The sequence below is a fragment of the Pteropus medius genome, unplaced genomic scaffold (genome assembly GCF_902729225.1).
Source record: "Pteropus medius unplaced genomic scaffold, Ma_sr-lr_union100, whole genome shotgun sequence".
Taxonomy (NCBI): Eukaryota; Metazoa; Chordata; class Mammalia; order Chiroptera; family Pteropodidae; genus Pteropus; species Pteropus medius.
In genome coordinates this window covers 10,159,078-10,187,022 of record NW_024342473.1, presented here as the reverse complement: position 1 = coordinate 10,187,022, position 27,945 = coordinate 10,159,078, and the positions used below count along the sequence as shown (strand labels likewise).

General features: G+C 34.4%; 1 protein-coding gene across 1 annotated transcript; it reads left to right on the top strand.

Moving 5' to 3' along the window:
• On the top strand, positions 1-27,545 carry SPESP1 (sperm equatorial segment protein 1). Its single transcript, XM_039865548.1, has 2 exons — positions 1-163; positions 26,560-27,545. The coding sequence occupies exons 1-2, from the start codon at positions 1-3 to the stop codon at positions 27,543-27,545; spliced, it is 1,149 nt and encodes a 382-aa protein (XP_039721482.1).
• Positions 27,546-27,945: the final 400 nt, after the last annotated feature.

Genomic DNA, 27,945 nt, shown 5'->3' with positions numbered 1-27,945 from the left:
ATGCGCCAGTCTGGGCACATGGGGCTTGTGCGTGAGACATCCTCATCCCAGCAGAGACGTTCCTTGATGTTAACCCTGACCCCTTATACCGGAGAGTCGCTGGAGAGTCACTGCACGTGTGATAAAGTAGGGGTGGGCAAACTGCGTCCAGTGGGCCAAGGTGGTCTGTTTTTGTATGGCTGGCCAGCTAAGAATAGTTTTTACATTTTTAAGTGTGAATATGAAATGTGAACTTTCCGTGACGTGAAAAAGTATGAAATTCCAATTTCATTGTTCATAAATAAAGTTTTATTGGAATACAACCACACTCATTCCCTTATATATTGTCCATGGCTGCTTTCCTGCATTATAACAGCAGAGTTAAGTAGTTGCCACAGTGACGGTATGGCCCACAAAGCCTAAAATATTTACTGTCTGGCCCTTTACAGAGAAAGTTTAATCCCTGTGGTAAAACATGGAGAACATGGATTGCTGGCAATGGTCTGGGACACCTACTGCCTGTGCACTCCCACAGAGCATTCTCAGGAGCACAGCATTCAAAACCTCAGTTAAGCAAAATTATGACTTATGACTTGTTTTTCCCCAATAGCTGAAAACTAATAAGGTCAAACTCATGGGTGCTAAGACTACTATATTAGCATCATGTGGACACCTTGAGGTATTTAAGTCAGGTATCTGATCTAATATTCTAGATATGACTTGAGGCTTGTCCATCTAGTCTAACTGTAGTTCATTGTAACATTTTGTAATGTTGAGGTTTGGTTTAACCAAATAAATAAAATTTAATAGGTGTAAAAAATTACTAAAGTTATACACAGCTATATTTCAGAATCATTAAAAGGCCTTAGTTAAAAATTATATTTTGAGAGTGAAAATACAACACAACCTAAATCATGAATAGTAGTGGCAAAAGTTCTGGATAAAGTGTCCTAGACAACTACAATTAGCCCCTTAAATACTAGCACTTATGATTGTTAGCTATTTTAAACAAAAAATCTTTGTAAAAATGTTCTTCGCCATAAAGGAACAGAACATACCGAAGACGATATTATCTTTTCTTGATGCCTGATAGTCATTATTATTAATACTAGTTATTGCATTTGGCAGTTGTAGATCAGTAAGTCTACTGACATATATGGAGAGTTTAGTCAAGGTGACATTAATATTGTCACATAGTACTCTATGGGACTGCTGAATAGCAATCCCTGGATACTCACTTAAACTCAATGCACTCTCCTGCCTAACTCCATAATTTCATGGCCTGTTCTTTCCCTTTGTACCTTCGTCCCTAAGCTTTCTTAAGGCTAGTAGGAAATGAAAAGATACTTCTCAGAAAAGGAATGATTTTGTGTTGAAGATACAGGTGATATAAGACATAAGGAAAATATATACAGGTCATAGATCATAGAAGATATTTTGGAAATTGTAATTTATCTCTTATCCACAGAAGTAGATGAAGGGATATATAGGGAAATGTTAACATAGCTACTTTCTCTATCTCTCTCATTCTTTTACTCTAAGTAATTTTAATTTTGTCTCTTTATTTTTGGAATAAGTATAGCAAAAGAAACTAGTCTTATCATTGTGTTTGATTTAAATCAGTTGTGTATTCTTTATTTTATATGGCCACTATTCTAACAATTGTTGGTGAGAGTCACATAAAAAAATGCCCTCTCATGCCAAAGAAAAGGCAAGTGGGTTTTTATAATGAAGCAACTTCGACACTTTTTTTTCTGGAATACTAAGTTGTGAGGTTATCTTAAACAAACATCTTGGATATTAAGTAATTACTTTTGTTGAAAACCTCGATATTTCTTGTAACTGCCCATATCTTTCTAATGGGTCCAAGCCAAGTTTAGCTACCCACTTAATCTAAATTCACCTGGATATGAATGAGACTAGTGTGTATAGCAGTCTACACTTTTCTACATACACATACATCCTGATGGTGCTGGATAAACATCTTCTTTCTATATGCTTAAATTTATGTATATTCGATTAATTTCCCTAAATCCGATTACTTCATAGTTTTAAACATTTTCCAATTTAAAAAATCATCTTTAATGTATTTGCATTATACCATGCTTCTCTTTTTAATGAGAATTCTTTTTGCTTTTTAAAAATGTATAACTTCTAAAGTATCATTAACATGATTGTTATATATTTAAGTACTATTAACTACTATTAAAATAAATTATGTAATTTGCCTTTTATAATTTTAAGTCACTAAATATTCATGGACCTGAAGCTACAAACCAAAGTTCCTGTTTGTTTTTTGGGTTTTTTTTTTTTTTTTTGGTTTTTCATGAATAAATTGTTTTTTTCCTGGTCCTCTCTTTGGATAGCTCAGCAAAGGTAGAGTTAATGATAGAGGATTCTTTTAAGCTCGGATAACAAAACCTCTTAACTTGCTTCTCTAGGTTAGTGTCAAAAGAAGGCTCAATATGTCAGTCTTGAACATCTATCTTTGTCCTTAGGAAGGCCTTTGTCCTAATGGACCACAGAAGGCAAGGGAAGTGGTAAGACAGCAAACAACAATAATTGTTCAAATCTGTTGGCAAATAAATTAAAAGGAGAAGCAGATCCTTTTTATTTCAGGTACATTCAAAAGGTAAAATTCACTTGTTTCTGGTGCTGCAAGTTCACTTTCCACTCTTTCAAGGCTCAAGGCTATGGCACTTGTGGAGGGTCTTGCAAATCTGAGAATGGAATATCATAACACACTTAATTAAATGTTTTAGATAATGAGGAGCACGTCATCTAATATGTAAATGTCCAAAGGGTGGCTTTTAGGGGAGTAGTAGTTTCATTAACTTGTCCTTTAATGTTTTTTGGGGGAAAAAAAGTTCTGTCTTTCTATTCTTTTGAGCTGCCTTCTACATTCTTTTCTTAGGATCTCATACGTTTTTAAAGACATCTTGTTCTCGAGATTGCTTTGTATCTTCCCTGCTCTGAATGAGATCAGCCATCCTCTTTCTTAATATCCAAGACATAGTAGAACATGGGATCAGAGAATATTAATTACTTAATATCCAAGACATAGTAGAACATGGGATCAGAGACCAAAGTTCCTGGAATCCATATCAGATTTATGGGCTGCGGCAATATTGTTATTTAGGTCATGTTACTGAACAGACCTAAAAGAGATATATTTTAAAGTTATGAGTTTATTTTATTTCCATTTAAATTTAACATTATTCATGGGATAACTTCTTGGTTTTTAATTCTTCACTGAAACTCAATTTGTATTCCTTTTTGACAATATAATTTAATGAAGCTGTTTTGGTTATCTGTTTCAGGATAAAAGATCCCCCCACCTCCCCGCTTCAAATTTTATTATTTCTCCTGATTCAGTAGCTTACTGGACTCAGCTGGGCAGTTCTTCTGCTTCATATGGTGGAGCTGAGGTCACTCATACAGCTGTATTCAGCTGAAAGCTCAGCTGGGGTGAGAACATCCAACATGGCCTCTCATCTTCCAGGGTCTTTTCTCTACATGACTTCTTATCTTTCAGTAGTCTAGCTCAAGTGTTTTTATACCGTGGTAGCTTGCTTCCAGGAGAGAGTTTTACAGACCTCCAGAATGCAAGCTTTTATTAAGCCTATGCTGTGTCAGACTTGCTAATGTCCTATAGGCCAAGACAATCTCATAGAGCAAGCTCATATTCAGTGTGGGAAGACACTACCCAAGAACATAAATACAAAGAATTGCAAAGCAATAAAGTTACATTTCTTTTTTTTTTTTTCAGGTTTATTGAGATGTAATTGACAAAATTACATTTAAAGTGTACAACATGATGATTTGATATACATTGTGAAAGGATTCCCACCATTGAGTTAATGCACATCACTTCATATATTTACCTTTTGATGTGCATCGTCGACTAAAGTCACTATGTTATACATTAGCTCCCCAGGACTATGTCTTATAACTGAAAGCTCATACCCTTTTACCAGCCTCTCCCTATTTTCCCCAACCCTTAACTCTACAGTTACATTATTTTCACTGGTATATTTAATTAATATGAATATAATGACTCGTTTGTTTTAGCTGTCAGCAAAAATTAAAACTTGAATTAACAAATTATAGGAAAACTGCTGGATAAGTAACAAGATATAATGTTTCCTTTTGTGACCACTTTGAGTATACCCCACTAATGAAGCACAGTTATTTGAGTTGGAAGTAGTATTTCAGCTCAATTATTTAAGTTCATTTTAATTTGAAGGTGTTGTTGTTTTAGCTGGCAGTTCTTACATAATGATGGCTTTCAGGTATTAATTCTTACTTGCAACAGCTAACTTCTGTAGAGTAAGGACAATCTATCTTTTGTGAGCCCACTTCATAACATGGATGGAAAATACAAGCAATTTGTTCTCCAAACTTAAGGACATTCGTCCAGAGTCTGGTCTACCTATTAAGTAATTCAATGTTTGGATATATGTTAAGCTTTATATACATGAGTTTTTAATATCGGTAAGCCATGTTGTTTTTCACTTTTGTGGTAATAAAAATCATAGGCGGAGAGAAAAAAAATGACGTAGATGATAGAGGCTCTGTTCATCCCTCTGGTGACCAAATCAAAGTTGTGATGGAAAGAAGAAGCAGCAGCAAGGGAAAATCGCTTGGGATCTAGAGGAACAATTCATACAACTAGGGAGAAGTCCAAGAAAGCACCCTGCAACGACAGAAGGTAGGAAGGGGCAAGGATGCGGGGCTACCAGGTCCGAGTGGCTGAGTGAGACCGAGGCTGCGGCAGCAGCAGCTGCAGAAGCCTCTTAAAGGGGCCGCGACCGCGAGCGGATTTTCGCAGTGTTGGACCTGCTCGCTCTGAGCACCAGTGTTGATTCGGCTGCTCGCAGGGGGCACCAGGGACTTACAGGGAGACATTGTTGGAACAAAAGCCGAGGCGAGACTCACTCTGTACAGAAGTGCCGGCAGTATCCATTGTTTCCTGTTGAGCCCTGTCCCCTTCCAGTGTGCAGACACAGTGCCTCCATAGCCATGGCATCATCAAACTGGATTACAGAGGTCACTTCGCCCAGAGGATTCCCTGAAAACCTGCCTCCCCCAACTCGTAGCTCCACCCAAGCCACATCCAGGTGTATCCTCAGTGAGTCAGGTGCTCCTTGCCGAGACTCACACTGGAGGTAGCCTTGGTTTCTGGTATGGCCTTTTGAGGCAACTATAAGCACAGCATCTGTGGATTGTTTGCAGAATCTTAACAGGTGGCCCCGGAGGGGCAGAGGCTTGGGCTAAGTTTGGCCTGCAGCTGACTCCCTCTCAGGACTGTGCCACTGGACACCTACTTCACAAATCCACACTAATAAGATTGGGAGACTTAGGAGCTTTGCTTAGTACATAGAAACAGACACAGAAAGGCAGCCAAAATTGGAAGACAAAGAAGCAGAAACCATATGAGAGAAGAGAACATAGATCCAGATATAATGGAGTCAAGTAGTTTAACATGCAGAGTTCAAAACACTGGTTATAAAGATGCTCAATGAACTTTTGGGAAGTGTAGATAAATTCAGTGAGAACTTCAACAGAGATAAAAAACAAAAATGGAAGTGGATATTATAAAAGAGAATCAGTCTGAAATGAAGAACACATTATCTGAGATGAGAAGTATATTAAATGGAATAAACAAAGTGAATAAAGAAGAGGATCAAATGTCCCATCTAGAGGACAAGAAAGCCAATCAGGACACTCAATCAGAATGGTAAGAAAAAAGATGCCAAGACTATAAAAATAATTTAAGGAGGATATGGGACACTATTAAGGATCCAAATATTCATCTGATTGGTGTGACTGAAGAAAATCAAGATGTTGAACAGCTGTTTGAAAAAATAATGATGGAAAACTTCCCTAATCTGGTGAAGGAAATGGACATACAATCCCAGGAAGTTCAGCGAATCCCCAAAATCAGGAGGCCCGCACCAAGACACATCATAATTAAAATACCAAAGATCAAATACAAAGAAAATATTAAAAGCAGCAAGAGAAAAAACAAATAACTACATATAAGGAAACACCCATAAGACTGACAGCTGATTTCTCAAAAGAAACTACGCAGTACAGAAGGGCTTGGCAAAAAATATTCAACAGAATGAAGACCAAGAATAATTTATCTAGCAAAGCTATCATTTAGAGTTGAAGGACAGATAAAGAGCTTCCCAGACAAAAATAAGCTAAAAGAATTTATCACCACCAAGCCAGTATTACAGGAAATGTTGGAGGGACTTCTTTAAGAAGAAAAACATGTATCAAAACAGGAATAAAGAATAGTAACAACTACATTCCTATCAATAAGTACCTTAAATGGAAAAGAATTAAGTGCTCCAACCAAAAGATAGAGTGGCTGAAAGGATAAGAAAACAAGACCCCTACATATGAAAAGGAAGAGAATGGATAAAGGTATTGCTTTGATGGACCTAGAAGGTGTTTAAGTCAGACAGAGAAAGATAAACACTATGTGATTTCACTTATATGCGGAATCTAAGGAATAAAAAGAACAAACTAATCAAAAACCGACTCACAAATATAGTGGGGTTGGGGGCTGGGAGAATGGGGGGTGGGAGAATGGGGTGAAGGGCTAAAGAAGTACAAATTAGTAGCTGATGAATGGTCACGGGGATAGAAAGCATGGCATAGGGAATGCAGTTAGCATTAATACATTGGCTAGGTGGAGGGTTAGAGGAGGGAGGGTGCAGTTGGGGGGACCATTTTATGAACTATATAGATGTCTAACCAATGTACTGTATACTTGAAACTAAATTTAAAAATTTTTTTAAATATCATAGGTGGAGACCGGTCAAGGGGGCATATATAGAAGGTAGAGGTTGTGTACACTTCCTTTCAAGACCACACCAAAATTATCACAAAACTTCAGAGCAGCCAGCACATGGAGTTGCCTGAGGTCTGGCTGAACAGACGAAACTAGGGGCAACTAGGGACAAAATAACAGGTCACCACAAACCAGTAGGAAGGGTGGAGATGTGAAACAGCCAGGTCCCAAAACTGCATGTGGCCATTGAGAATTGGAAGGGCTATTTTGGCTGCAGAGCCCTCTCCCCTACCTGAGTAGTGAAGAGTCCCAGCACCACACTGAGCTCCCCAGCCCAGTGTTCCAGAGCTGAGAAGAGAAGTCCCCATAACCTCTGGCTGTGAAAATCGACAGAGGTTGCGGCTGAGAGGAGGGCTGCAGCAGTTGCAGATGTTCCTCTTAAAGGGCATATGCCTGGCCTTACTCGCTGATGGACTCACTCTTTCTGAGCTCCAGTGCTGGGGCAGCTGCTCAAGGGACACAAGGGACACGAGGGACAGACGGGGAGGCACTGAGTTGTCAGGCTTCAGGGTGAGGGCTGCAGGGGTGGATTTCTCCTGAACAGATGTACTGGAAGTGACCATTGTTCCTTTGTTGAGCCCTCCCCACTCCCAGCGTGCAGATGCAAGCACCACCATATCTGAGTCTTCATGAACTTGGGTAATAGGTCGCTCTGCCCAGGTGATTCCCTGAGATTCCGCCTCTCCTAACTTGTGGGCCCACCCAAGCTACTTCTAGTGGTTTATTCTCTACAAATGAGCTGTCTTGGCTTCTACTGCAGACTTTCCTAAAATCTCCTAAAGGTACACAAAACCCAAAGAAGCAGCATCTCACCCCAGCATGCCTAGTACCTCTTGCTGAGTAGTCCCAAGCCCCGCACTAGTGGCAGCTAGCCTCAGTTTCCAACTTGACCCTTTGAGGCACCTATAAGCCCAGCATGGGTGACAGCCATCTGTGGATTGCTTGGTGATCCTTGCCAGGTGGCCCCAGAGGCGCACAGGCTGTGACTGAACTTGGGCTACAGCTGGACCCCTCCCAGGACTGTGCCGCCAGATCCCACAACACGACTACTACATAAAGCCACTCTACTAAAGCTGGGAGACTTAGGAGCCCTACCTAATACATAGAATCAGACTCAGGGAGGCAGCCACATTTGGGAGACAAAGAAGCATGTGCCACTTGAAAGAACAAAACAAAGCTCCAAAAATAGAATTCACCAAAATGGAGACAAGCAATCTACCACATGCAGAGTTCAAAACACTGGTTATAAGGATGCTCAATGAACTTAGGGGAAGAATAGATAAACTCAGTGAGAACTTTAACAAAGAGATAGAAAATATAACAATGGAGGTGGAAAACAATAGAAAACCAGTCAGATGTGAAGGATACCATATCTGAGATGAATAGTACAGTAGAGGGAATCAGCAGTGTGGATGAAATGGAGGATCAAATCAGCGACATTGAGGATGGAATAGCTGAGGGCACCTAATCGGAATAGCAACAAGAAAAAAGAATCCAAAAAAAAAGAAGATAGTTTAAGGAGCCTCTGGGACAACATCAAGCATAACAACATTTGCATTATAAGGGTACCAGAAGGAGAAGAGAGAGAGCAAGGAATTGAAAATCTATTTGAAAAATAATGACAGAAAACTTTCCTAACCTGATGAAGGAAATAGACATACAACTCTAGGAAGTTCAGAGAGTCCCAAACAAGATGAACTCAAAGAGGCCAATACCAAAACATATCATAACTAAAATGCCAGAGGTTAAATACAAAGAGAGGATTTTAAAAGCAGTAAAAAAAAAAGCAATTAGTTACCTACAAGGGTGATCCTACAAGACTGTCAGCCATTTCTCAACAGAAACTTTGCAGGCCAGAAGGGCTTGGCATAAAATATTCGAAGTGAAGAAAACCCAGGACCTACAACCATGATTACTTTACCCTGCAAAGCTATTATTTAGAGTCAAAGGACAGATAAAGAGCTTCCCAGACAAGAAATAGCTAAAGGAGTTCATCACCACCAAGTCAGTATTTCAGGAAATGTTGGAGGGACTTCTTTAAGAAGAAGAAAAAAATATGTATCAAAAATATAAGTAAAGAATGACAATTACTACATATATATCAACAAGTACTTCAAATGAAAAAGAGTTAAAATGCTCCAGTCAAAAGATAGGGTGGCTAAATGGATAAGAAAGCAAAATGCTTACATATGCTGCCTAGAAAAAGACTCACTTCAGATTAAAAGACACACACAGACTAAAAGTAATGGGATGGAAAAGATATTTCATGATGGACCTAGAGGGCATTGTGCTTACTGGAGTAAGTCAGATAGAGAAAGACAAATGCCATATAATTTCACATGTATGTGGAATCTAAAGAACAAATACAAACAAACAAACAAACAAACCAAACTCATGGATACAGAGAACATTTTGAGGATTACCGGATGGGAGGGAGATGCAGGGGGTCAGTGAAAATGGGAGAAGGGATTAAAATGTATAAATTGGTAGTTACAAAGTAGTGATGGAGACATAAAGTATAGCATAAGGAATATAGCCAATAATATTGTAGTAACTATGTACAGTGTCAGAGGGGCATTAGATTTATTGGAGCGATCGCTTTGTGAGTTACATAAATCTCTAATCACTATGTTGTATACCTAAAACTAATATAATATTGTATGCCAACTATAACTGAAAAATAAAAAATATTTTTAAAAATCATAGTTATATTTGTGTCTTTTAAAAAGAGCATTCCTGATTCCAGGTTAAATTATAGATACAATCGCCAATTGCCACATCATGATTATGGGCCAAGGGCCAAGTAAAAATGTATGAGTCCTTAAAGCACAAAGACCAGATATAATTCATTGAATTTTAACTTTGTTTCTTTATGTAAAAATTTTAAAGTTTATCTTTTCCTCTTTACTAAGCTACCAGGTTTCCCCCAATTATATGGAACATTTTGCTACTACTTTAACTTACCAGGTATTTATTCTTATACCAAACTACATGTTTAAATTAGCAATGTTAATTGGCTTTAAAGCCTCAGTTTTTCAAAATGTAAATTATATTTTAAGCATGTGATCAGATTGCATTCATATTGAGAGATATTGATTTTTTTTAGAATTCCATTTTGACTTAGAGTGCTTTGGGTATATATCTTTGTATAGCCTAAGTATTACATTATGTACACATAACTTATCACAATCTATTAGTATCAGCATTTTACCAGTTTGAGTGAAATGTAGAAACCTTACTTCTCTTTATGTCCTTTTACCATCTCCTACTCATATGATTGTCCTAAATATTTCCTTTACATAAAGAACCACATCAGATGGTATTATATTTTTTGTTTCATCTGTCAAACAATTTGGAAAACTCAAGAGAAGGAAAGTCTATTGCATTTATCTATATTTTTGTTCTTTTTGGTATTTTATCTTCCTTCCCAATGTTCTAGGATTCCTTCTATTATCATTTCCTTTCTGTTTAATGAACTTCGTTTAGTCATTCTTTTAGGATAGGTCTTCTGATAAAAACTTCTCAATTTTCCTTTATCTGAGAGGTCTTGATTATCCTTTCATTTCTGAAGGATATTTTCCCTTGATAGAGAATTCTGGACTTTTTTTTCAGCACTTGTATGATGTTTCGTTTTGAACTCCATGGTTTCTCATGAGAATTAAAATTGTCATTCAGATTGTTTTTCTCCATAGATAAGGTGTCATTTCCCTTTTGCTTCTTTCAAGGTTTTTTCTTTGTCTTCAATTTTCGGAATTTAGATCCCAATATATCTTGGCACAGGTTTCTTTGGGTTTATCCCTTCCAAGACTCGGATGACATGAATATTAGATCTTTTTGTTATAGTCACACAAGTCTCTGAGACTCTGTTTTTTTGGTTGTTCATTTGTTTGTTTGTTTGTTTTGGTTTATTTTCTCTGTAGCGATCAGATCGGGTAATTGCTATTGTTTTATCTTCCAGTTCACTGATCTGTTCTCTGTCCCCTCTATTCTGCTGTTGAGCCTATCCATTGAATTTTTTTCATTTCAATTATTATTGTTTTTCCAGTTCTAAAATTTCAATTTGGTTCTTCCTTATATATTCTATTTCTTTACTGAGATTTTCTATTTCTTTGTTAAGACTTTTTATCTTTCATTTGTTTCAAGCATGTCCATGATTTCTTGTTGAAGCATTTTTATGTTGGCTACTTTTAAATCCCTGTCAGATAATTCTAATATCTGTATAATCTCAGTGTTGGCATCTGTTGACTATTCTTTCTCATTCAAATTGAGATTTTCCTTGTTCTTGTTATGACCACTAGCTTTTGAATAAAACCTAGGCATTTTGGGTATTATGTTACAGATTTAAATAGGCTTCTGACACCACTTCGGCAGTGGAAGAGGAATGTTGCCTTGTTACCACCCGGTGGAGATGAAAATCCAGGTCCTCAGCTTTATCTACCAGAAGAGAAGGTATTAATTTATACTTGGTAGTAGCACTTCTGTGAGATAAGGGCAAAGGGGTTGAAGCACCTCACTGAAGCTGGATGAGGGTGGAAGCTAGGTTTTCCACTCAGCTTTTGCTGATGGGGGTCAAGCTTCAATATTTTCTCTGGTGTTTGGCTAGAATAGAGCGCTTATTGTCTTAAAGTATTCTGTCCTGCTAGGCTACCACTTTCCTGGTTGTTTGGCTATAAAAGGAGTAGTCTTTACTTGGGGCCTTTTTTGTCTTTGTCCATTGGTGTTTCTGGGTTGCCAGTCTGGGGTGTATGTGGCAAAAAGAAAACCCAGGGAACTCACTGCTATGTCATTGCTTGGGCCCTGAAGTCCCTAGTTGGTTTGCCTTCTTCTTTCCACCTTTCAGAGTCTTCTCATGCTTGTTTTATATATAATGTCCAAGGTTTTAACTGTGCTCTGGTAGGAAGAATAGGGGGAAAAGTACATATTCTCTATCTTTTTGGAAGTAGGGGTTCAGATATATTGTTTTAAAACATTTTATAGGGCTTACGGAAGAGACAATGTGTTTTATAAGTAAACAAGAACATCTAAGTGGAGTATACATAGGTATTAAGTGACCTGTTTTTATTTTTAATTTTGGTCAAAATATGTTGGAATTAGGTTTTCAATGCTTTTGTCTATTATTTTCCAGTTTGTGTACAAAGTACTAGTTCTTAGAAAAGAGAATTGACTATTAGACATATGTCGAAATTATTTAAGTAGAATTTTATCTGAGTGGTGATTCATAATACTCTAAATAAATTAGAATGTAAATAAGTTGAACATTTTGAGAATTTGTCTAAAATTCTCCTTTAACTTTTCATTTTTATAGGCATTCTTAACTAGCAGCATTCTTTTTACTTTATAAGCAGTTTGATCCCAAACTTCAAGTCTTTTTCTTTTAAAAGTCTTTAGATAAATACACATGCTATTAATTTAAAATTGTCTTCATCTACAGGTCCATAATTAAGAATGTCAGGAAATATAATCAAGGTAATGCCAAAACCAAATACAATTCATATTAACTACAATCGGAGAATTACAACACTTAAAAACTAAACATAGAACATTTTAATTGAAAAATTCTTTTGGCCTTTATGATTCTACAATAATGTGTAGGTTTTATAATAACCAGTTTTTAAGACACCAACTATTTGGTTTGTAACATATTTCAACTTAAATCCCCTATTCACATGTTGCAGGAAGCGACACCCGACGGAGGAAATTGGACACTCAGAGAAAGGAGAATTTATTGGCTGGCAGAGCGTGTGGGGTTAACAACACCATGCACGAGCTCTCCTTGCTTAGATTTATTACACTTTATATACCTCTGCAGTGTCCATGCAGGGGGCATGTGATTCCTTTGAAGTTTTACATGCACTTCGTGACTCAGGTTGGGGAGGGGCTGCAAGCGGGGAGGAATTTCCAGACAACTGGTCTTATCTATTTACAGGACATTTTGTCTTGTAGTACCCAGAACCTTGGCATTATCAGCACTGTTATAGGATTCTTGAACAGAGAGATGGGACACTGAGGCTATAAGCAGGAAGTAGCACTTATTGATGCTGGCACCAGCTCAGCGGATTCCTATTCAAAGGCTGAGCCCCAATTGTAACATAATAAGCAGTTTTATACAGTCTTGTAATTCCTACACAACTACAGAGATAAGGAAGAACATAAGTTGGGTAGCAAGCTATGAATCAACAGATGTGAGCTGGAGAGTCCTTGAAGTGGGGGAGATAGCTATGGGAAACTATGTTAGTTGGAGAGCAGTGAGCAGAAGGCAGGGAGAGAGCAGTTAAGAATGGACTTTAACCTATAGTCGGTCATTTCTGCAGGCCTTTTCCTTTGCATTTTTCAGATGCCTCTTCTCTCTTAACATTATATTTGTATGTTTTCCAAAACAATTCTTGAAAAAGTTATCTATATTAGCTGAAGTACAAAAATCCAAATTCTATGTAGATTTGGATATGCCCTATTTACTTTCCAGTTTTATATTCTGTGATAACTACACAATCAGCACACAAACGAAATGCATAAGAAAATACTGTTCTAAAAAAGTAAAGTTTTTAAAAAGACCTAAATTTTACCAATATTCTTCTAAAATTTTAAATTATAGCATAAAATAAGGAACTCCTCAAAGAAATATTAAAATTGCCTATTTTCATTTTAACCGTATATTTTATTATCTTTTGAAGTAAAGGTATTTCATATAAAAGTTCTCAAATTTGAGATTACATACTTTTAAAAACTATATTTCCCCCACTCTTTTTTTGAGCCAAAGAAGAGGTGGGACTGGTTTAGTTTTCCTTTTTTATTCAGCTTAGAAACTGTTGGTTCTTGGAGATTAAGGTGACATGGTTTTTCTTTACTTAAAACTTCAGTCTCAAAGAAACTAGGTATATTACTGTGTAAGATTTTTAATGTTAGCATTTTACTATCATTACATTTTATTGTAACTTTTGGCATGCCATCACTTTTTAGGAGCATAGAAGCAATTTTTTTTTTTCTTTTGGAGTGTACAGTTTTTCTGGAACAAAATTGTTCATTTTAGCTTTACTGATTAGGAAATCTCTCCAGAAACAGATAAAGGTGTAGCCTTTTAGGTTTTTACCCAAAACACATTCAAATATATCCATTATTTTAAATAGACGTTGTAGAAGAAATTATTTGTTTTTTATACCTGTTACCAATTGGAGGTTTATGTATGTAATTAGATATTTAAATTAGTGCTTAATAGTGCATTTTTTAGAACTTGAGTCTTACAGATATCATTTTAAAAACTCAGTTTATAATATATTTTGCAGAGATGACAGAGCACTAAGTTTTCTTGTTTTTTTAAATTCAATGTCTTTAAAAAATAAAATAAGCCTGTTTATTTAAATATATATAACCATTATTTGTAGTTTAAAATGACTGACTAGACCTAAAAAAACACTTTTTAATTTATTAAAATTTTTCAATATCTTTGGCTACAGAAATCATAGTTTCTCAGCTGAGATAGTGAAACCAAACCACCCCTAACTCTTTGGTAGAGGGAAAAAAATCTTATGAGTTCTATTTTCAGACCAATAGTCTTAAATTTAAGAAATTTTATGTTAATTTTCTCTTCATTCAAAGTAATAAAAATTATAACATAATGAAACAGGGAAATAAAGCTCTTGGTTTATATGTCTTCAATTAGCTCTACTAACTAACATCTATTGATAAAATTAAATTATTATATACTCTAGTTCTTTATTTTTTAAATTTATTATTGTAACATTGGTTAACAAAATCCAGTAAATTTCAAGTGTACAATTCAACAGTAAGTCATGTATTGCATTGTATGTTCACCACCCATAGTTAGATTTCTGTCACCACGTATTTGTAAACTCTAGCTCTTTAAAAATGATTTTTTGTTTTATCTTTGTGTTAATGTCCAGTAACTACGAGCATGACATTTTAAATATATAATACACATACAATAAAGTGCACAAATTGCAAGTGTACAGCTTAATGAATTTTTGTAGTTAATACCACTGTGTAACCAGCACCCAAACCACGTAATAAAAAATATTACCAGCCTAGACTAGTTTACAAACATGCTATTTTAATGTATGCAACTTTTAAAATCTTGCATAGAAATTTATGTGACTAGAATTTTCTAAATTTCTAGATAAACTGGGTTTATCCAGAAAGAACTTTATATATAGTCATTCATGTAACCACATGAGTTATTAGGTTAACCAAATAAAAACTTTTAATATGACAGATCAAACTGCTTATATTTTTCATCCATCTAATAAAGGACAAGCTTCCCTTAAGTAATATTGTAATGCTGCCGCCAAGAAAGCATTGTTAATCAAGCATCAACAATCTCAAATTAGAATTAAAGAATTGAAATAGAGAATATATCAGACAGTTGTGTATTTAACAACAAAACTTTTACAAACTACCAATAACCCCAAACAAGATAATTTGACTGTTAATTAGTTGAATAAAGTCAATTTATACAAAGGCATTTGTAATTAATGTTCAACCTTGTTATTCAGTTGGTACTTTTACGTTAAGTTTTAATATTAATAAAATGTTATTGACAAACTAATAATTATGCCAGTTTTAATCAAGATTTCCAGCTAAAGTAATAGTTGTATGGCTTATCACATTACAAAAAGGAAAGCAATTATATATTTAGATGAGGGGTTTAAAATTAAGGTAGGAATGCCTTAAATTAATGTTAAAACATAATTGGATAATAGCCAAGATATGGAAGCAACTAAATGCCCATCAACAGATGATTGGATAAAGAAGTTATGGTTCATATATATAAAATGGAATATTACTCAGTCATAAAAATGAAATCTTACCATTTATAATGACATGGATAGATCTAGAGGTTATTATGCTGAGTGAAATAAGTCATACAGAGAAAGATAAATACCATATTATTTCACTTACAAGCAGAATCTAAGGAATAAAAAGAACAAAGTAATTGAAAACAGAGTCACCAATATAGAGGACAATCTGGTGACAGCCAGAGGGGATGGGGGTTGAGGGGGTTGGGAAAAAAGGGGTGAAGGGTTAAAGAAGTACAAATTAGTAGTTGATAGATGGTCATGGGGATGGGGAGCATGGCATAGGGAATTCAGTCAGCAGTAATGTAATAGCTATGTATAGAGACAGAGGGAAGATAGAGTAATCAGAGGGATCATTTCATAAACTATATAAATGTCTAACCAATGTACTGTATACTTGAAACTAATAATAAAATAAAATAAAATGCTTAAAAAACAATTGGAAAAGATCAGTAAAAATTAATGTCTAAATATATATTTTTTCTAATTTTGTTGACTAAAATGGCCTAAGAACAATGTCACTCCATAACACCAGTCTTGATATGCACATTTAGCCCTCAGATTTTTGTTTCTAATATTGTTTTCCATTAGAAGAAACCAGACTCTTTGAAAAGAGCTGATTTTAATGTTTAGGGAGATACAATATGGACTGGAGGGGTAAGGGTGGAAGTGGTTTAGGAGATGAGAGGGAGGCAGACAGTAGTAACTGCCAGAGAGCAAGCAAGGATGCTTTAAAAAATCAGAGGTTACTTCAAAAAGGGACAGCTTACAGTGGCTCCAACTGGCTAAGTTATGACCATTTGAGTATAAAAAAGAAAATGATAATACAAGTTAGGACTATAAAAAGCCCAGAGTCATAATGAAACTCAAAAGTTTAAGAACTACTTTGCAAAGAATTAAAACTTTACTCAGGTGAATTTTATTCAAGTATTTAAAAATATCGTTTACATTTAATTTTATTTGTGTTCCCAAGATAGCAAAAGTATTTCAAAACACAAAAACTAATACAAATCATTGCTTACAAAAATACTGTACTTTCTTCCTATAAAATATTTGTGGACAGGCTCATGATTTATTTGCTATTCCCCCCAGAGGCTACTCACAAACAATATTCACGTATTAGAAGATAAACTATCTTATTGTTTCAGAAGTTAATGAAATGTGTCAGGATGGTCCAATCCTACTAGGGAGCTCTTCCAACTGATCCTGATGGCTCTACCACAATGAGATAAAGAGAACTTGGTGCTCCAAAGCCAAGTGAATTTGATAATGGGTTCACCAGTTGTTGCTGGTTGCTACCTTACCTTCTCTTCTTCCCTATATGGTTCTTGAAAGGAATAGAGTGGATAAAACATCCCAAAGACATTAGAAGCCAAAGACTTACACATCAGGTCTTCTGCTTTCATGGTCCAAAATAATCTTGCTCTGTAAATCAAATTTATACCATTTAGTCCTAGAAGATGAAATGAGAAATAATGTATTTGTGTTGCTTACTCTTCAGGTAAAAGATATCTAATATTCCAGATTCTTGGATTTGTGGCTTCAAGGCCAAGAAAATTTAATGACTTAAAAATGTATAAGAGGCCTATCTCAAAAAAAGTTTAAACACTGATAAAAGCTGATTAAATAAAATAGTACATATAATATGATTCTAGTTGTACAAATATATTATTTATAATCTTGAAGACCGTTAATAAATATATAAGAAGGCAATACAACTCACATTGATCTATGGATTCAATACGATCCCTAGCAAAAGCTCAGCATGTTACAGCTTTTGTGTGTGTGTGTAAATTTTTCAGTTTGACTCTAAAGACAAACTATAAAACACAAAACGCATAATAGAATGCTCTTAATATAGTATGCAAAAGTGCTGTCACCCTGCGGTCATCAGAGAAAGTTGTAGCCATCCTCTATATAAAAGATAACAGGGAAAGTAAGGTGTGCTTGAAATGTGGTGTTATCAGTTAATTGTCCAAAAGTACCTTGATAAATTTCATCACATGGGACATACCAAGTAACTGGTACTGATCCATTCTTAAGTAGTCCTTGAAAATAATATTAACTCAATTATTTTTTATTCATTTTTCCCTATAAAAATGTTTCGCACACTTACAACATTCTAGGCACCCGCTGAACTAGGTGCTGGAATATGCATTGGCGGGAAAAAATTGATCTGATCTTTGTTAGAAAAAAAATCCCAGCTTTCTTTTTTTGCTGAAATTAACAAGATGATACTAAAATTTATATGGAATTGCAAGGAATTCAAAACAGCCCTTAATCCTGAAAATAAAGAAGAAAATCAAGGATTCATACTTTCTGATTTCGAAATTAAAATTGCAGTACAAATGCAGTACTGGCATGATAATAGATATATAGATTAATGCAATTGAATTGAGAGTCCCGAAAGAAACTCTTACATTTATGATCAATTATTTTTCAGTGAGGATGCCGAGAGTTCAGTGGGGGAAAAAATAGTCTTTGCAGCATACAGACATCAGACAAAGGAATGAAGTTGGATCCTTACCTCAAACCATATATAAAAATTAACTCAAACTGGATTATATATCTAAATGTAAGAGCTAAAACCATAAAGCTTTTAGTTAAAAATATAGGACTAAATCTTTGTGTCCTTGGATCTGGTAGCAATTTCTTAGATATGACTCCAAAAGCACAAGCAACAAAGGAAAGAAATAGATAAATTGAACTACATCAAAATTTTAAAATTTCATGCTGCAAACAATAACCTTAAGAAAGTGAAAAGACAACTCATGGAGTAGGAGAAAATATTTTCAAATCATACATATTGATAAGGGACTGGTCTCCAGAATATATAAAGAATTCTTACAACTCAACAATTAAAAAAAAAAAATTAAAACATGGGGAAAATACCAGAATAGATATTTCTCCAAAGATATACAAATAGCCAACAAATGTAAGAGAAGATGTTCAATATCAATAGCCATTAAAGAGATACAAGTCCAAATCACAATGAGATATGACTTCGTGCCCACAAAGATGGCTGTAATCTAAAGGACTGAGAATAACAAGTATTGGAGTGATACGGAGAAATTGGAACCTTCATCTACTGCTGGTGGGAATGCAGCTGCTTTGGCAGTTCCTCAAAGCATTAAACACAGTATTGTCATATGACCAAGCAATTCTACTCCTCGGCATATGCTCAAGAGAAATGAAAACGTACTTCCACGCAAACATTTGTACACAAATGTGCTCATAGCAACATTACTCATAATCACTAAAAAGTGGAAACAACCCATCAACTGATGAGAGCATAAACAAAATGTGGAATATTCATATAATGGAATATTATTTGGCCATAAAAGGGAATGAAATACTGATACATGCCATAATATAGACGGCCTTAAAAACATGCTAAGAGAAAGAAGCCAGTCACAAAAGAACATGTATGGTCTGATGTCATTTATATGAAATGTCTATAATAGGCAAACCTACAAAGATAAAGTAGGTTAGTATTTGCCTAGGAGTAAGAGAGATAGGGAAATTGGGAATGGATTTATTTTAGGGGTAATGAAACTGTTTTAAACTTAGATTGTGATAATAGTTGCACAACTGTGAATATACTAAAAAGAATTAAATTGTATACTTTAAAATATGTATTAAAACTATGGAAGTATTATAACATTGCTTAAGATTGTAATTTAGTTAAAATTATGTTAATGCTTTGTTACTTTAGATATTGATAAAATCCAATAAAATAAAATGAATAGAACTTAAACAAATTTAGTTAATGTGATCTAAATTTATACCATGCCATTTAGTAAGGGCCAGTTGCAAGAAGTGCAGGGGTTTTCTGTAAATTTGAGCTGTTTAACTACAATGTTTATGTTGTTTTAGATAAACTTCAGACTTAGAAATTTAGAAAAATATGGTTAAAGCTGTATCTTTTATTATTATTTAAAAAAAAACCCTGCCTACTTTGCCTAAAATAAGAGAACCTTTTTTTTTATTGCCTGAATTTTCTCCCTAATAATTATTGGACAGTTAGCAAAACAAAAACCAAAATCGGTCTTTCCTCTACAGCATTCTTCTATACAAATTTTTACCTGTGATTATTTCCTTAAGATAATTACTGGAGGTACATTTAATTTTATATTTGCCAGCATTTGGTTCATTCATTCAATCATTCATTTAACAAGTGCTTTTTGACTGTCTGCTTTAGTTCTAGGCATTGGTTAGATTGGGGATATAGAGAACAAAGCAGATGTTGTCACAGCTCTCAAAGAGCTTACACTATGTAGCAGTTAACAAATATTAAACAAATATATAGTTAAAATTACCCTAAGTTCTATAAATAAAAAATCAGTGTGCTAGAGAGAGACTAATGAAAGATCTGGAAGTAAGGAAGTGAGAAAGTTCTGTTACTAAGAAAGTAACATACACATGACAATCCTAGGTTTTATTGTTTAAAAAAAATTTTGCTCCATGACTGGCAGAATAAAAATTGTTTTAACTTGCATTTCTTTTATGAACAGTGAATTTTAGCAAGTTTTCATGCCAGTTGGCTTTTATGTTATTCCTTATCCCCTCTTCTTCCTCCTTTAATGGGCCATTCTATGAGAAGGAAATACATATTTTGAATATATTGATTGTTAATTGAAATTTTATATTTCACTGCTCATTTTAAATCATGATTTTATTATTTTCCTTAGGATAAACTCAAAACTAATTAATTTGTCTTTTACCTCGTGTGAGTGAATTTATTCTTTTGTAAGTCATTGACTGTCAGTTTCTACCCATACTTTATAGTAGGAAAACATAGTAAATTTGGATCAGTTGTTTTTAATACTTCCAAATACATCTTAATATATGAAAAGGGTGTATTTCGGTCCAGTTGTCAGCAGAGTAAAATTTTGTGTATTTTATTCGCTTACTTCATTTATTGATTATATGTTAATATTCACATGTATTTGAAAAGAGTTGATTATTTCCAGATAATTATATCACCATGTTCCTGCTGTTTTGCCAGCATCCTTGTATTATCTTTTTATGACAGCATTGTGTAGTTGTTATGTGTACCTGCTTTGAAATAAGGCAGCATGTGTTCGAATTCCATTCTTACCGCTTAAAGTCGAATATAATCTTAGGCAGATTACTTATCCTTTCTAAGTGTCCTCCTTTTCCTCTTTATAAAAGCACTCCTCACATTCAAAGCCCTTAATATCGTGCCTAACACATAGTAATTGCTCAGTCAGTCAGAGCTATTATGGTCCTTTCGATCACTATTTTCCAATTTTCCCTTCAGATTTCATACCACTTTTGTTCCTACATTTGTTCCTACAGTTGTTTTACCATTTTGTTTACTTTCCTGTTATTTCTGTCATGTGTTATTTCTTTGTATTACTTCTTTCTGTTGTTCTATTTCAAGAAGAGAAGTGCAGACAGCCTCACACTCAACTTTAACTTTCATATCTATGATTTCTGCTAATCTCAAGCCTGCTTAGCAGGTAGCCATTCTGCTAGAGGCCTAGAAAGCAGCACTGTGGTTTCTCAAGGTGGAAGAGCTTGGTTAGCTACGTTCTGAGACTTTACTATGCTTGGTTGGATCACTACCTGGTAAAAATAGAGGGTATATTATAAAGTATACCAGTGTGGACTACCAATATTCAAAGTATAATAATATAGCTTCTAGCTGAGAAGTCTGGTCTTCATAAGAATTTAAATGTGTTCATCCTTCTAGTACCTCCTGAAAAATGGGGAAAAGAAGGTTTTCACAGTGGCCAGAGCCAATTGTAGGGATATTTGAATTTTGACTATCTTTTACTGTGTTGGCTCCAAACATTTTTATGAAGGTCAAGTTGATTTTCAAGAGCAGTTTTGATTAGTGGAACTGAGAAAGTCAATATGAAATATGTAGATGTTTTAGAGGGACAAAAGCAAGAGGTGAGAAATCTGTTGAGGAGAGAATGATGGCTTTAATAACAGAAATATGTGGAGACAAAGGGTACATGAAAAAGGGAGGAAAAGCAAAGTTGAATGTAGAGCGCTCTGTTAGGCAGCCATGAACAGGCTTTTTAAAGTGTTACCTGAGTAACAGTATAAAGGGATAACGAGTAGTTCAGGTTTTTTTTAGGAATCAACTAGCAGTAAGCATCTCCTTTTCTTGTCCTTTGATAATCTAATTCATCTCTTAGTAACCTGGTATCCTATTTAAGTTAAATAGGATACGAGACAAGTTAAATGATTAAAAACTGAATGATTGCCAAACTATAATCTAATGGAAATGTCTTCTTAAAAGCATTTAAGCCTTTGTTGGTAGCAGATTTTAGATTTGCTTATGAATAGTTGCCCCGAATCAAAATTCTTTCAGAACAGCTTTTAAAAACCATTTTATTATGGAAAAATTTCAATATATATACAAGTAGAAAGAATGGAACAATAAATCTTCCTATATCTATAATCAACTTCAACTATTATTAACTCAAATTAATCTTGTTTTATTGCTATCTCTATTCACATTCCTTTCCCTTTAACTTCCTCGGTCCCTCTCCCCAACTTCTCAGACTTGGATTATTTAGAAGTAAATTCCAGACATCATATGATTTTATTAGTAAATAGTTCAACATGTAGCACTAAAATATAAGTACTTAAAAAAAACACACCAGTGTGAATTTCATACCTAAAAAGATAATCATTCCTTAACGTTAAAAAAAAAAAAAATCTGGTCAGTGTTCAAACTTTCCTGATTTTTCTCTTCTAATTCATTTGATTGAATTGAAATGCAAATAAGATTTGTACATGTAATTTGTTGATACATCTGTTAATTCTCTTTTAATCTATATTTCTTCCTTCATCTCTATTTTCCCCCTTGCAATGTAAATGTTGAAGAAATTGGATCTAAATGTTCTGTAGTTTCCCGCAGTCTAGATTTTGCTGGTTGCATCCCCATGGTGTAGTTTATATACATTTTTTGTTGTTCCATGTATATTATTAGTTAGACCTAGAGAGACCTTGTTAGATTCAAGTTTGACCTTTTTTGCAATACTACTTTATAGATGGTATTGTGTTCTTTCATCAGGAAGCATATAATGTCTGATTTTGTATTTTTTTGTGATATAAATGATCATTGGTATTGATAATCATTGCGAAATGATCATATTCTAATTACAAATGGCTTCTTCATTTATTAGCTGGAATACTTTATAAATTGAAACTTTTCCTCATCTTGAGCTATATTTCCATATGCAGTTGGGTCTATTTCTGTATTTTCTGTTCTTTCCATTCGCTATCTATTCATAGACAGTGCTATACTGTTTTATAATAGAGACTTTATAATATATTTTAATATCTAGTAGGGCTAACTCCTGTTTTTCTGGCTATTCTTACTCATTTGTTCTTAAAATGAACTTCATAATCCATTTTCCTATCTCCAGAGAACAATTAATGATATTTTATTAAGAGCATTTTAAACGTATACATTAACAGAAAGAATATGACGTCTAACCATCTTTATGATGTTGAATCTTCTTGTCTGAGAACGTGATGTATCTTTCTATTTGTAGGGTTTGCATTATTTCTTTCAGAAGGTTTTATCATATTCCTGTGTCAGTTTTCTGTGGCCGCTATTATAACAAATTACCATAAATTTATGGTGTCTCAACCTACCAGAAATTTATTCTCTCCCTAGACACCAGAGTCTAAAATCTTTTTCACCGAAGCAAAATCAAGGTGTAAGGCAGTGCTGTGCTCCCACTGGAAGCTCTAGGAGACAATATTTTCATTGCCTCTTCCGCTTTTCTGGTGACCATTGGCATTCCTTGTCTTGTGGCTACTTCACTCTATTCTCTGCCACCTCCTCCATGTTACCACCTCCTTGTCTATGTTTGTATCAAATCTCTGTCTCTCTCTTATAAAAACATTTGTAATTGGATTTAGAGCCCACCCAGATAACCTAGGATAATCTCTTTTGTCAAGATCCTTAACTTAATTACATTTGCAAGGACTTGATTTCATGTAAAGTAATATTTACAGGTCCATGGATTAGGACCTGATCTCTGAACATCTATATTCAGCATAGTTCCTCATATAGATTTGGGGCATGTCTTTTAAAATTTATTATCTAATAATAAATATTTTATTTTTTAATTATCAAAATAGCATCTGCTTTCTCATTTTATCTCATAATTGGTTTATATTTATATATTGATTTTTGTATGTTGATTTTCTAACTTGCTACTCTACTGAATTCTTTTACTTTTGTGGTAGCTTTTCAATGGATTCCTTTGTGTTGTCTAGATATAGAATTAAATCATCTGCATATAAAGATAATTTTACCTTTTTCTTCTGGATTCTCATGCTTCCAATTATGTCCTCTTGTCTAATTATTTTGACTAATATCTCCAATACCATGCCAAACAGTAATGGCGATATTAGCATCCTGACCTTGTTTCTGTCTTTAGCGGGAAAGCTTCTAGAGTTTTTACTATTTGGACCCAAATCACATTTTTAATGTTCTTTTTAGGGACTTAAGTTTATATTTTAAAGTAAGAAATCTAAGCAATTACCTTTATAGAGAATATTATTATCTTATATAGTGCTCTGTAGCTTTTAAAGTGTTTTCAAATGTCTAATTTATTTGGTTTTATGAGATAAAAGGGCAGATATAGTATCTTAATTTTATGGTTAAGTAAATGTTCAGAGAAATTAAGTAATTACTTAAGGTCATGATGATAGAAGGTGGTAGAGCCAGGACCAGAATCAAAGATTTTTTTTTCTCACTGCATTAGGCTTCATATTCATTTTACTTAATATTTTCCTTCAGGACAATGCAATTTATACATATGAGAATACATAAGTTATTTTTCTTTTTAAAATGTAACTTTTAATGGTTTACTATATTAAGTAATCAGGTATGTGTGCTTGTGTGTTTTTTATAGATAAGTCTAAAGTCCCCTTTAATGACCAACTTCAGTCCCATTTCCTCTCCTTAGAGGCAACTACCCATGAGTTTGTTGTTTGTTTGTCTTTTTTTTTTTTAAATCCACCAAGTATGGTACTATGTCCATGATTTAAAAATATTACTATAAGGTTAATATCAAAATCTAACTTATGTTACATAGCTTCCTTTTTTGACCGGTCATTATCATATGGATTTTGAAGTATGCAAGGTGTTTCTAAGCATGACATAAAATTCAGAATCTACTTTTAAAATCTAGATCTCTAGACAAGTGCAGTGTCTTTCCACTATCACATTGATGTTGAATTTTGTCTGAGAACATGGTGTTTCTTTCCATTTGTAGAAGTTTGCATTATGTTTTTCAGAAGATTTTATTATATTCCTGTGTCAGTTTTCTGTGGCTGCTATAACAAATTACCATAAATTTATGGTGTCTCAACATACCAGAAATTTATTTTCTCCCTAGAGGCCAGAGTCTAAAATCAGTTTCACTGAGCCAAAATCAAAGTGTAAACTGTTCGCATTAAAAATTTTTTTAAATTTAGAGATATGCTTTCCATATTGATTAAACTTCATCTGGTCTAAGTTGTAACAGAAGAGGTAAAGAAGAAAGAGGAATGTAAATATAAAACATTTTTAGACTATTTCACGCTTGTCAAACAGCTGAATAAAAGTGCCTCCTGAACAGAAAGTTTGTTACTATATTTCATTTCGCCTGCAGAGGGAGGGTTCAGGTAGGAGTTATACATTAGAGTTTGGTAAAAAGTGATTTACTTCCTTGAATTAAATCAATTTTTATCCACAATAGTGGCAAAATCAATTCAAAATTACATGCAATACAAAATTTCAGCTCTTAACATTAAAAACTACTGACTCAGGAGTAGGGGAGTTGAGCAGAATTTAGGAATATCTTATTCAATAATCTTTTCTGTTTTCCACATTGGAAATGAGAGGCTTCACCACTCAGATGCTGCAAAATACTAGCATAAATATAACGGTCACTTTTGTTGTAAGACTGAAAAGTTGATGGTTTAGACTGGAATCTGCAAACTTTTTCTGGAAAGGGCCAGACACCATTTTCAGCTCTGTAGGTCATGTGGTCTCCGTTGAACTACTCAACTCTACTGTTGCAGCCAAAAGCAGTGATGAGCAATACAGAATGAATGGGCAAGACTGGCTGGGTTCTAATAAAACTTTATTTACAAAAACTGAGGGTAGATATGACCCACAGGTTGTAGTTAGATATTTGCTGGGTTGAAGGCAGTGGTATACTGGTAAATGTTTAACAACTGACTTTATGGAGAGATAGGTAAGCCCTGATTTATAGTATTTGCCCCATCATGGTTGATTTCAAGCTACCTACTTGACATCATTGAACAAAAGATATACAGTGGTATATATAGTGTAGTATTTCTATCATACAGATATCCTAGAGGTAAGTAACCTTAAGAGCATAAAAAATAGTAATATGAAATAATAAGAAAGTGATGAGTTTTGAATATTTATTACCTTTGTTTTTAATATAATTTATTTAATTGCAAATTTAGATAATTTAATTTTTAAATGATGTCTATGTTTAAGATCTGTCCCATAAAATCCCTAAAACTTTAATAAATGGCTCTGGTGAGCCAGTATGAACCTACTCCAGCACACTACTGTGTTGGAAGACATAATCAAGAATTTTGTTTTAATAAGTTGTACTGAATGGTAAGTTGTATGGGAGAGTAAAAACAAAAAGCTACAGAGAACATGCACCTTTTAACACAATTTTGCTCATCTGTTTCAATAAGAATCTGAAAAGATAATTTCGCTCTTTTTGAGAGTCGACTGTGTCAGAGGTGCTTTATTTCTTGGTTCTTTGTCTCAACTTTTAAGTGATGGCATGTGGAGTAAATTTGGGTCAGTAGATTTTGTCAGTATGTCATATATAATAATAGATGTTACTTATTGTTTGATTTTTTTCCCTTAAGGCATAACTGTGACACCTGACGAAGAACAAAACTTGAATCATTATGTACAAGTTTTACAAAACGTACTACTAAGTGTTCCCACTAGGGAGCCAGGCCATGAGAAAAAATCAGAGTCTTCAAATAATGTTTATTCTATGAGATCGAAGGTATCAAAATTTAAGGAGATAATTACACATGATGACACTTCAACTGCGAATGATGTTTTAATCAACCCCGTCACTGATGGAACTACAACTTTCCCTACTAGAGACTTCACACTGGAAACAGGGAGGAAAAAACGGACTAAAAGTACAGCATTCTGGTCGATTAAACCAAACAATATTTCTATTGTTTTACATTCAAAAGAACCTTATATTGAAAAAGAAGAGCCAGAGCCAGAGCCAGAGCCAGACGTAAAACCAACTGGGGCGCCAAAGCCACGGTCAAATGTCACTGAATTATCCCCAGGTACCTTGAAGACTGACTTCGATACCTCCACAGAAGGAGAAGATGTTCCTCAGCTCTCAGGAGAATATCAAACACTACCATTTGAAAAATACACACTGATTTTGAGTAATGAAGACATTTTGAAAAAAATTTCAGATATTAATTCAGAGGTACAGCAGGTACCTCATGCAGAGAGTCTCAAGCCAGAGTATAGAGAGGACATTCTAGCCTCTAGAGAGCACCTGAAACGAAGCCTTGCTCTCGCGGCAGCGGCAGAACATAAGTTAGAAAAAATGTATGAATCCCAGTTTTTACCATCAGAACGAAATGGTAAAATTGATGACATTGACACTGTTATTACCATGCTGTACAATTCTAGATCTAAGTTATCTGAATATTTAGATATTAAATATGTTCCACCAGAGATGAGAGAAAAAGCTACTACAGTCTTAAATACATTGAAAAAAAATATATGTATAAGTCAAATAGAAACTCAGAACCTTATTAGGAAGTTACTAAACAACAATATGAAAATTTTAAACCTACTTGATGTTCCTTGACAAAGGTGATTTAAGCAAACTGGGCATTCATTCACAGGAGAAATGAGCATATTAATGATTCAAAAGTTGTATAAAAATATGTTCTATTGTAGTTTAATGTGCTAACATCTTTACATGTAGTGTTATGAAAATTTTTCGTATGCCCTAAAAAGCCTAATAATTTAAAATAAAATTTTGGTTCAGGAGTTTGTAGTTTTTTCTCATTAATTTAAAAAGTTATAAAGATCTAATCTTGAAAATGTTTAAGCTTTGGTTTTACTTGAATAGATTAGTTAAATTCACCCGTTTTATAAGTTAAGAGACAGTGTGCATCCTATATATGTAGCTTGTTTTAAATAATTGCATATAAATGTAAAATTATAGTGTATATGGTTTTTATTACCCTTTCAGAGAAGCCAAG

Bases quoted from the DNA above. Each gene is read 5' to 3' on its own strand.
- SPESP1 (XM_039865548.1), top strand. From the start codon at position 1: ATGCGCCAGTCTGGGCACATGGGGCTTGTGCGTGAGACATCCTCATCC. The intron at 164-26,559 runs GTCTGTTTTTGT...TTTTCCCTTAAG, and splicing joins GCGTCCAGTGGGCCAAGGTG to GCATAACTGTGACACCTGAC.